This window comes from Armigeres subalbatus, chromosome 2, assembly GCF_024139115.2.
Source record: "Armigeres subalbatus isolate Guangzhou_Male chromosome 2, GZ_Asu_2, whole genome shotgun sequence".
In the NCBI taxonomy this organism is placed as follows: domain Eukaryota; kingdom Metazoa; phylum Arthropoda; class Insecta; order Diptera; family Culicidae; genus Armigeres; species Armigeres subalbatus.
In genome coordinates this window covers 200,205,809-200,217,207 of record NC_085140.1, presented here as the reverse complement: position 1 = coordinate 200,217,207, position 11,399 = coordinate 200,205,809, and the positions used below count along the sequence as shown (strand labels likewise).

The 11,399-nt window shown below is 39.1% G+C and overlaps 1 protein-coding gene across 1 annotated transcript; it reads right to left on the bottom strand.

Annotated features, from left to right (window-relative positions):
- Positions 1-1,106: 1,106 nt before the first annotated feature.
- Positions 1,107-10,184, bottom strand: LOC134211502 (rhythmically expressed gene 2 protein). Its single transcript, XM_062688398.1, has 3 exons — positions 9,661-10,184; positions 9,468-9,550; positions 1,107-1,691 (listed from the first exon to the last, which is right to left on the bottom strand). Exons 1-3 carry the CDS (start codon positions 9,816-9,818, stop codon positions 1,132-1,134), a joined length of 801 nt encoding a protein of 266 aa, XP_062544382.1. The 5' UTR covers positions 9,819-10,184; the 3' UTR covers positions 1,107-1,131.
- Positions 10,185-11,399: the final 1,215 nt, after the last annotated feature.

Here is an 11,399-nt window from a genome sequence, read left to right as displayed (position 1 = left end):
TACGTAATTTTAGAAAGAACCCTTACTGACGACAGGACATATCGTGGCGCTAATATCGACTCTGACCACTATCTGGTGATTGTTAAACCAGTTAAACTACGCCCAAAACTATCCGTCATCAACAATGTTCGGTACCGACGACCGTCGCGGTACGACCTAGAGCGACTGAAGCAACCTGATGTCGCCTCTGCATACGCGCAGCATCTCGAGGCAGCGTTACCGGAAGAGGATGAGCTCGATGGGGTCCCTCTTGATGACTGCTGGTATACAGTCAAAGCAGTCATTAACGACGCAGCGGAGAACAACGTCGGGTATGTGACACGAAGTCGACGAAACGATTGGTTCGACAGTGCAGACAGATTCTGGAGGGAAAGGACGCAGCGCGGGCGGTCGCGCTGCAGCAAGGTACCCGACAGAACGTGGAACATTATAAACGAAAGCGGAGTCAGCAGATCCGCCTTTTTCAGGAGCAGAAACGCCGCCTGGAAGAAGCGGAGTGCGAGGAGATGGAACAGCTGTGCCGTTCTCAAGAAACACGCAAGTTCTATCAAAGCTCAACGCATCCCGCAAAAGCTTCGTGCCGCGAGCCGAAATGTGCAGGGATAAGGATGGGATCATCTTGACGGACGAACGTGTGGTGATCGAATGGTGGAAGCAGCACTACGAAGAACATTTGAATGGCGCTGAGAGTACAGGCAGTGGAAGTCAAGGCAGCAGAGGAGATGACTACGTCAGTTCAGCGGACGATGGAAGCCAACCAGCTCCCACCTTAAGGGAAGTTAAGGATGCCATCCAACAGCTAAAGACCAATAAAGCAGCTGGTAAGGATGGTATCGGAGCTGAGCTCATCAATAACCCCGGAAAAGCTAGCCACTTACCTGCACAAACCTTATAGGAGGGCGTACACTTATAACGTAAGCATTTTTTCTGGGTTTTTCAGTATTATTTTCACGATTTCATGCATTTTCATACGTTGCCAATTCGACAGTTTTTCACTTCGCCGGTGTCTGGTTATAGGGTTGCTAGTTTGTAACGGTTCGTAGTTTTGTGGGTGTTAACAGGGAGTGAACGATATCAGTGTATAGATAAAAGCACAAACAAAACAATTATATCGTCCACCATAACATATATTTACCATTTCATATAATCGTTTGAAATCTTTTTATGAATATCAAATAGACTAGAGTACACGTGATTATCATCTACCGTTTGTCCGTATTTTCGAGACAGTTCATCTGCGGATTTTTCATGCACTAGCAATCCATACCAGCCAGCATGTCGGGCTCCGAAATAATCGGTAGCCGGTGTCGCTCCGATGTGCAAGCACTCTTGCGGTTTAAGATCCTTCAATTCGGAAGCTTTCATGGCAGCAGCAAAAATTTCCTTCGATGGTTTCATGTATCCGACATCATAGGAATTAAGCACAAAATCAAAATAATGATTTAGCTTCATATTCCTGAGCAGAACATCAAGCCTGGGATCAAAATTGGATATAACGCCCAGCTTAAAGGGTGGTTCCTTTCTGCCCTGTGAATCGTTGTGCCGTTGAAGTTTCAAATAGTTCAGGAAGTCAACCGAACCATAACAATGCTGCCAAAAACCACTGGTTTTGAAGAATTCCATAAAATGTTCTGTCATCTGGTCGATCTTATCCTCTGGAATGTTGTTTGTTCCATTTTCGTTGAAAATACCTATAATAGAAATTATATAGATAAATTGAGGTTACGTTTTGACATAGAATTCTTAATAGGTCTACACAGAGTCTATTATATAGAGTTGCGCAAAGAGGATCTTCTTACACTTATTCTAAATGATGCACTTGTTATTATGTTGGCAACTTTCAATTTTGTTCAACTCTTCAAGTGACTTCACAGGAGTGTTCACTTCAAAAGCTTTTTAGTTCGATAACCAAGTCATCCACAAAGTTCAAAGACGTGAGTTTCTTGTTGCTATTAAAGTTTGTTTGAAGCTGTTTCTAGAACCAATCTAATACATTTCAATTCATGCGTTTTAATTCGCCATATTAATCATTAGGCGATAACAATACTTCCGCCTTACCAACAAGCATTTGTTTACTTTGCTCGATAGGTAGACAGTTTGACAGTTCAATCCAGCTTTCCACGCTCGGTAATGGCGGCTTATCGGTGTGTAAAAATCAATTGGTCACTGTACTGTTTGACACTAGCTGGAGGAAAGCCCACTGGCGTTCTTGGGTGAGGGGAAGGGAAAAAGGCCTTTTCGACAGTGAGTTTTCCTCCAGCTAGTGTCAAACAGTACAGCGACCGATTGATTTTTACACACCGACAAGCCGCCATTACCGAGCGTGGAAACCTGGATAGGTAGATTTGGCTTCACTCTTTGCGCAACTCTATAGGAAAACTGTTCCGTTTTCCATCTCACTGAACATATATTCATCTCATCGCAAAACAAAGAAATACAGCACCAATCTCGTCGCTTCTTTTTGCTAACACGCGTGCTCACTGGTGAAAAAAATCACAAAAATAAGAAACAAACCAAATACCTTTTCATTGCTTTGTTTTTGATGGGATGGAAATAGGAGCTATAGGATGAAGTGCCGAACCGTTCCCCTATATAATAGACTCTGGGTTTACAGACATAAAGGGCAAATGAATGAATGTTTCATGATAGGTTAGAAAATGCATTTTTGCTATACGCCTCAGGAATCTCAATCGGAAGAGCACGATATTACCAAGTCGGATGTTGTGGATCCAATCTCCGACTCGGGCGAGAGGATCTTATGGTTGATTTTTTTGTAGAATTGTCAATCAAGAGATGGCGAGTTCGATTCTCGGTCCGGTCTGAGATCAATTGTACTTGCCACACAAGATGCATGTTCTTGCAATGGCAGACATAGCAAATATTTTTATTGAAAACTGTACATTGTCATTCTATTGAATTTGAAACGAAGATCGAGTTTAAATATAAAGCCAATGAGGTAAAAGCTCAGTACTCTCAAAAGGTGAATTTGATCCATAAAAGGAGATCCCATGATCCATAACATCAGACAAATGTACCACTAAAATCATAAAATTGAAAATATATGGATCATTGCTTCATGATGTGCAAAATACTTTTTACCTAATACAAACACGTATACAGCAAGGAAGAAAGTTGGCCTTGAACTGAGTGTAAGTTCGTTCCATTTTACTTATCACTTGGGCATTGAGATGATTGTGAATATGTTAAGGTTAGAATGCAACTATTTCGCTTATCTGTTTGGTTGTTACTAGATTATATAGTAAACTACACCCCGAGTAAAAATATTTGTAGGAAACAAATTAATTTGAAAGCTTTTCTCTTCGAAATTTTATTCAAACCCATTTTTACTCGGAGCACAGAGAACAGACGTTCATCTTTGTCCAAACCGTCGTGTGGGGCTTCGAAATAGATTCGACAGGTGTTCAACATAGCTCTGGTCCTCACAAATTTCAAAGCTCACGATTTCATGGGCCTGTCGATGACAATCATCCACAAGTTTAGGGGTGGATGCTTGAGCCTCTATGTCTGTTCTCGATGCCGATTTCGTACCATTAAAATCGATCTTTTTAGTTGGATAGAATCGACTGATCTACACATAACCTACGAAGTCTAGCGGTCTAGTCTAGTCTATTCAAATAGCTAAATCTCACTCACTCATTTATCGTGAGCACCCCAAGTTTTACATAGGACCAATGCAAAAGATCTCCATTTTGAGCGGCTGTACACTGTTTGTCATAATGACAAATATTGATAAATACGGTCCAACCGCCTAAAGCAATTGCGGATCAATCACACTCAAATTGATAGCGTATGGCTATTGCGTCCAAGTGTAGTAGCGCTCGGCATTGTCCCGCACACTGAAAGAACAATCCCGAACATTCCGAAGGGAACCTCCAGGGATTCGGAAGGGATTCCGACAGGAATGTTCCATCAGGGAATCTGGAGGGAATGTTCCAGGGATTTTAAATCCTCCAAGGATTCCGACGTGAATGTTCCAGGGATTCCAATGAAAATCTTCTAGATACCCTTCATCCTCCAAGAATTTCGATGGGAATATTCAAGGAATTTGAACAGGAATGTTCCAGGGATTTCGGACGAGAATATTCCAAAGAATCCAATGGAAAAGTGTCAGGGATTCCAATAAATATCTTCTAGAGATTCCGAAGAGAATATTCCAGGAATTCCGACAGGAATGTTCCAGGAGCTCCAACGGGAATGTTCCAGAGATACCGTCGACGATTCTCTTGGAATTCCGACGTGAATGTTCAGTGATTTCGTAGTAAATGTTCGATCGACAGACACCCATATTTCATGGCTTCCCGTCAAATAGTTGGTCTATATGGCCGCCATCTTGAATTTCGGTCCGCCATCTTGGATTTCAAAATTGCATCGAACATCGATTATCGAGATCTACTCATCAAATCGGATCGATAGACACCCATATTGCATGGTTTTTTGTAAATAATTGGTCCATATGGCCGCCATCTTGGATTTCAAAATGGCACAAGACATCGATTTTCGAGTTCTATTAATCAAACCCGATCGATAGACACCCATGTGGCTTGGTTTCAGGTCAAATAATTGGTCCATATGGCCGCCATCTTGAATTTCGGTCCGCCATCTTGGAATTCAAAATGGCGCCAGACATCGATTTTCGAGTTCTACTTATCAAGCATATTCGATACAATTTCATATTCGGTTTCATATTTGGCAAATATTTGGTCGCAATACGCATACTCGGGAATCATACTGTAATTTGCTGCTATTTTGCTGCACACCGCGTTGTCGGTGCGGCTCGGTGAGTGTAGCATGAAACACCGCGGTGATATTCGGAGAATACACCGCGGTGCAGGCGCGCATGTGCACCGCGGTGAAGTCTCCGGGAAGATTGACATCTCTGGTTCTAGGAATGTCGAAGCAAATCGTCGAAGGATTCCGAAGCAAGCTGTCGAGGGATCCCGAAATAAATCGTCGAGGGACTCAGAATTCCAGGGATCCCTTAAAGAATCCTCCTGCGATTCCGAAGGAAACCCTCCAGGGATGTTGAAGGAAGGAATTCCGAAGCAAATCTTTGAACGACTCCATCCGAATCCATTGTAAATTCTTCTGGATTCCGGTTGGAATACTGATTCTGAAAGGAATTCTTTAGAGATTCCAATGATACTTCTTCTCGTTTTCCTCCGGGAATTCTTCTCGGGTTCTGATGAAAATCCTTCTCGAATGCTAAGACGAATTGTGGAGATTATCAAGCTGCTAGGCAAGCGGAAGTCTGCTGGAAAACTGTCCCTCCCGTCTATGATGGTTGACCACATGTTTTTGACTGCTGGCATAGTACCATGATTGCTTTGATTGATATTTTGGTGGTTCTCCGTTGTTGTGCATATCAAGCTTACATTGATGCTTTCAAATCAATTAAATACTGCCTTTTAATAATTAACACTAACACCAAGTGCAATTTCACTGCCACACAAGAATCTTGCTAAAAAATGAGAAACAAGCTCATGTGTCTTCCACTCACTTCATTATGATAGGGTGAATATGGGAGAAAACTCTTTTGTCTTCATACTTTTTCAGTAATATACATTATGCTGTATGCTGAAAATTGATATCACTGCTTACTAACTTTTCAAATCCTAGGGAGCTATTTTTTCTAGGGAGGGCTAAGCCTCCCTTATTTACGCCACTGATAATAGCCTATTCAGATTACGCCATTTATTAATGCTTAAAACTATCAATATTTAGATCGTTCTCTTTTTGTCTTTGACTGTACTACAAGCAAGACGTGTGTTTTATTAGTTAAACGAAAGCATCACAATCCTAAGTATAATATTCAAAGTATCTCATGGTACTGATTGAACAGTCAAAAATCACCACACTTTATTTAAGCACTCAGTACATCATTGGACCCTATCCTCACACCAAATTTTCTTCTCCCGAACCAGTAAAATCGTTTGCTGAATGCTTATCAGCAATTCATCAATTTGCTGGTAAACAGATATTCTCATGCAAGTTTGCTGTAACACAGCATAATATTTTGCTGAAAGCTAACCAGTAAATTATTTCATGCTGGTATCAGTAATTTATTTGACAGATCGTTGAAAATCAGCAATGAATCCACTTAATCACTGAAAATCAGCAAATACAATTGCTGAATCCGTATCAGCATTTCATTATGTGCTGGAAAACAGCAAATATCTTAACAGATTTTAACCTGTCAACGAAATGTCAAGCTTGGACTTGTACTTCTGGCAGAAAATCTACTTTTTCGTCGAGGCACGTGTTTCGTTATTATATATAAGTGGCAATCCAATAAAACGTAAAAATTCGTACTAGAACGATGAAAGGAACATAACATCTGAGGCTTGCAGAAACTACATCGGTACAGTAAGTTATATTCAATCATTTAATTTAAGCCTTAAATGCGCAATGTTGTTTTAAAACAACAAACCGAAAATACCTTTAATGTTAATAATTTCAATGGTTATTTACCGTAAAAATATTTCCGACGATTTCTGAAAAAATCGCCTTGCGCCTTTAAGGGTTAAAAAAGTTCGTGGGTTTCTTGTTATATTGATCACATTTCACATATTTTTATTTCAGATGGACGATGGTCTATTACATCATCATCAATAGATTAAATTGACCTACCTACATTAAACATCATAATAAATATGAAAATGTAAAACATAAACGATCGTTTTTTTTATGAATTATGAAGACAAAGATTCAGAAATACAATATGCAGGTATTGTTATTGCTGGAAATTCAGCAAACATTTTTGGTCACCCAGTTACTGGTTAATCAGCAAACATAAGACTATTGTTTACTGAAAATTCAGGATATCTAGCTGTCATTTTTGGGAAAATATTTTTGCTGGTCGCACAGCAATATTTTTTACTGAAATAATTGCTGGATTAACAGCACAAAAAAAATCAGCAAAACTTTGCTGGATTTCAGCGAAAAAAAATTAGTGATACGCAATGTACTCAATTTACACTGAGAGCCCTTCCAGAGGGTTCGGCTATATTACCGAGCTGTTACCGAGTGGTGCATGCCAATTCGCGAAGTCGAAGCAAATTTTGCTCTTCCCTCCTATGGAAAATCCCATTGCTGTCAGAGTTTGAGTGAAACATGGCCGCCATTTCCTCCTCTTTGTTGCTCTACTGTAAAAACCCATAAAGAACTGTCATAGTTTGTGTGAAAAATTTTGCTTCGACTTCGCGAATACAATAACATTAGTTATGTATATTGTCTATCCGGAATAAAGTTAGACCGCTTTTTATACCGAAGTTCGGTTCGGAAGTCCCGACTTCCGAAATCTAAGTTGGTGCTACGCCGACAATATGTTCACAAAATAATTGCCTATCACACCAAACTTTTTTCGCTGGAAATCAGCAAAATTTTGCTGGATTTTGCCGAGCTGTAAAACCAGCAATCCATTCAGCAATTTTTTTTTTTGCTGTTCTTCCAGCAAACATCGGAATCATGAAAATGACAGGTACATTACTGTATTTTCAGCAAAAGAAAAAATCTAAATACTTTGCTGTATTTCCAGCAATTCGTTTTTATTACAGAAATATCTGCAGCAACTAACCAAGAAACGCATTAAATTAAGAATGTTTTAAATAAAAGAATTAAATAACTTCTATTGAGTATCAGTTGATGCAATCAAAAAATAAAAATTGTATCAGATTTTCGCTTGATCGACTACTGATACGTCATAAGAAATCACCTCACACCTTGTTAGGCATCAATTTTTATTTTCTATATGAATTTTTAAGAATAAAAAACACTCTAATGTGCTATAATGATAACGTAGAAACTTCCTAGTTAAATATTAACTGGTGAAAGTAATACTTAGGGGTCGTACACTTATTGCGTAAGCAATTTTTCTGGGTTTTTCGACCCCCCTCCCCTTATGTTAAATTTTTTTCATACAAATGAATTTTTATTAATATGGAGCGTAAGATATTGACCGAAACCCCCCCCCCCATAAGGGCCCCCCATAAGTGCTTACGAAATATGTGTACGGCCCCTAAGCTTCGAGGCTTAAGCGGCTCCAGTTGAGTGTCTCCGTTGAGGAAATTATGACAAGGAGAAAAAGAGGACCACTAAAAATTACTTAGCTACGTTTTAACAGGGCAAGTGAATTGAACAACTCAGTTGAATTCAATTGACTTGCCAAAAGTTGAACATGTTCAACTTTCTTTTCGTTCAAGTGAATTGAATTAAGGTGTTCGATTCAAGCGACTTGCTCAATTCACTTGCCTTGTCTAAACGTAGCATTATTGATGAGAAAAACTATACATTTTGAGTTCCGTTGGATGACCGAACAATTTGTGTTTTAGAAATCATATTTTCGCATCAAGTTGCACAAATTACTATGAACGTTTCTTCCATAGTAATAAAATCTATCCTGCTGCTTGTTATGCAATAGAAACATTTTTAAATTTCATATCAACTTGCTCCTCTTATTTACTGATAAGTGAATTATTACAATAAACATTTCCCTGATATTGAAAAAAACAGGAAAGAAATAAAACAAAATTGAAAAGCGCGTTCGAAAAAAAATTAATTATAGGGTGTTGTTGATAAAAGGCATTCTAAATTAACGGAAACATTTTGGCCTTGTAACTCAATATTTACTAGGCAGTTGAACCTGCTATAATTTTATGTTATGTTACCATGGATCATTAGTTTCTTATTAGTTTATATTAAGTTACACGCATTCGTGAATCATGTGACTAGCACGACATACTCCATGCCTTTTGGGAAGTAGAAGATCCCTAATTAAAAAGTAAAATAGTTTAATTCATAAACTTTGTCTCATAGAACTACGTATTATCTCATCAATATAATCCAAACTTAGCAAATTCAATTAAAAGTGATGAAATTGTTATTATGGATTGAAGCCGTTTCAGACTATGACCCTAGGCAATATTCAGTACAATCAAATTCAAGAGACTTTCACACGAAAAACCTCCGAACATTAAATAAATCATATTGAACTTAAACAGGTTGAACGCTGTACACATCCACAGCGCACTCAAACACCTTCCCCTAAATTTTGCCTTCAGACTGTCATAGGAAGAATTTATAAATCACATCTTATAACGATTATTCAACACACAACACAGAAACGTCAGAATGTCAGATGTCTGGTTGTGTCGATATTTACAAAGAAAAATATACCAACACACACAAGTGCCAAATGAAATAATTTTGTAATAAACCACATTTTTTCAACACTTGACTCCACATTTATGATACATACTTAAGTGCAGTATCGGGAATAAATCTACGGTGTTGCATCCAACGATGTTGGTGTCTTCACCGATGTGCATTAAAAACACGGACACAGCGATGCATGCAAATAAATCTCTTAACCAGAAATTGTTCGACGAATGATTTTGTAATGCGTGTTCAATTTTGAAAACTATTTCTGAATGTTTCAATTTTGTTCTTACCTCCAATCATCATTTGCCACCATTGTCTGTATCCGATTTTCGTCTTCAGTCCAAAATTCGGATGCAACCGGTTCATTTTATGCCTGCGCATAGATAAGAAACATGTATTGTATAATTATGTCAAGTCTATAGGGTCATAAGACTCCAGTAACCAAATGCTAATGAAACATACTGTTTTCCGAAAGATACTCACCAACTTTGTACATAATTGGCCACCAGTTGATTCTTATTGTTACTAATTCCAAACATTGCTCCAAGTTCTCCATACTTCTTGCCAGGCGCCGACCGAATTTGTAGCAACGTGTTATGAACATCGAAAGTGATTAGGCGAAAACGCGACAGGCAGCTCATAGTGGGAATCTTGAAATGCTAACAAGCTCCAGGAGAAACTAGAAACTTAAAACCCAAAAAACCAGTCCTATGTGCGAGACGATGTGTTGACCTGCACTCATCGACCAGCAAATGCGAATTAACGTGTATCAAGCTCCGTATGACTGATATTGGAAATTAGTTCCAGCTCTGATTAAAGACTGTGGCTCAAAAAACCTTATTTTGAATATTTCTTATCATCTCTTGTATACTCTCTCCTGATAAGCGAAGAGCAATGTATGAAAAGCTATACTTAGAATGTAAGGAGCTTCACGCAATTTAATTCGTTTTGTTATTTATTTAGACGAAGCTTTTGTGAGAGAAATAACTATTTGTGCTTAGCGATTGCTCACCTAATACAGCACACCGCTCGTATGCAGTGAACAGTATTTGATTATTGCATTTCAGAACTAAGTTCAGAGACAGAAACAACGATTATGAAATCATCTGGATTAATCCACTTTCCGAGAGATGCGCTATACTGGTACTTTAAAATTTGTATTGAAATAGTTCCCCAAGGAAATTTATAACATTCACTGACATAATCTAAGAATTATAATAAACTAGTGTTACGGCAAGTTTTTTGTCTTTATTAAGGAGACTTTCAGCCCGAGGCTGGCTCGTCTCCGGAAAGTATGGCAAGTATTCAGAGCAGCTGTGATTAGTTGAAAGCTAACGAGTTTTTTCCTTATGTTTTAAATATATTTTGTGCTTCTTAAATCTATATCATAAAATCCACTGGGCATTGGCGGAGTTAAGCTGGGGCACGATGGGGCACGTGACCCACTAAATCGAATATTTGATTAAAATTTATATACGCCAAAATTGTCTTGAGAAAAAAAACTGATTTTTCGCCAATTTTTTCAATCACTGGCGGAGTTAAGCTGGGGCTCGATGGGGCACGTGACGTGACCCACCAAATCATATACACTGGATTCTGTTTTTACACAGTTTACATTTTTTAATATTGCACCCTGCACACACACAGTGCAAAGAATACCATACTTTTCTACAAGCTCCTTTACCAGCCTCCCCATGTATTTAAATACATTGGTGCCTTGAACGTGTCTCCGAATTTATTTGTCGCCACGTTTAGACAAGGCAAGCGAATGTGAGCAGTTGGTTGAGGAGAAGAATGCAGCATGGGCGAGATTGCTGCAACACCGCACGAGGGGGAACGAGGCACGATACAAACGGGCGCGGTACAGACAAAACTCGATTTTTCGGAGGAAAAAGCGCCAGCAGGAAGATCGAGACCGTGAAGAGACGGAGCAACTGTACCGCGTTAATAACGCACGAAAGTTCTATGAGAAGAGTGTAGCGTTGTAGTTTGTACACCAGGCCATCATGTCATACATTGTCAAATGCCTTCTCGACATCGAGTAACGCCATGGCGGATGTTTTTGAGACAAACTTGTTCCGTCTGAGGACGTTGGTGACTCGAGTCAGTTGGTGTACACTTAACCGATCGGAAACCAAACTGTTCTTAGAGCAAGATGTTGAGATTTTCGGCAGACTCAAGTACCCGGTGATGAATAGCTTTTTGGAATAGCTTGGATAATC

Coding starts and splice junctions, on each gene's coding strand:
- LOC134211502 (XM_062688398.1), bottom strand. CDS start 9,818: ATGAGCTGCCTGTCGCGTTTTCGCCTAATCACTTTCGATGTTCATAAC. Junction 9,551..9,660: donor GCCAATTATGTACAAAGTTG/GTGAGTATCTTT, acceptor ATCTATGCGCAG/GCATAAAATGAACCGGTTGC. Junction 1,692..9,467: donor GTGGCAAATGATGATTGGAG/GTAAGAACAAAA, acceptor TTTCTATTATAG/GTATTTTCAACGAAAATGGA.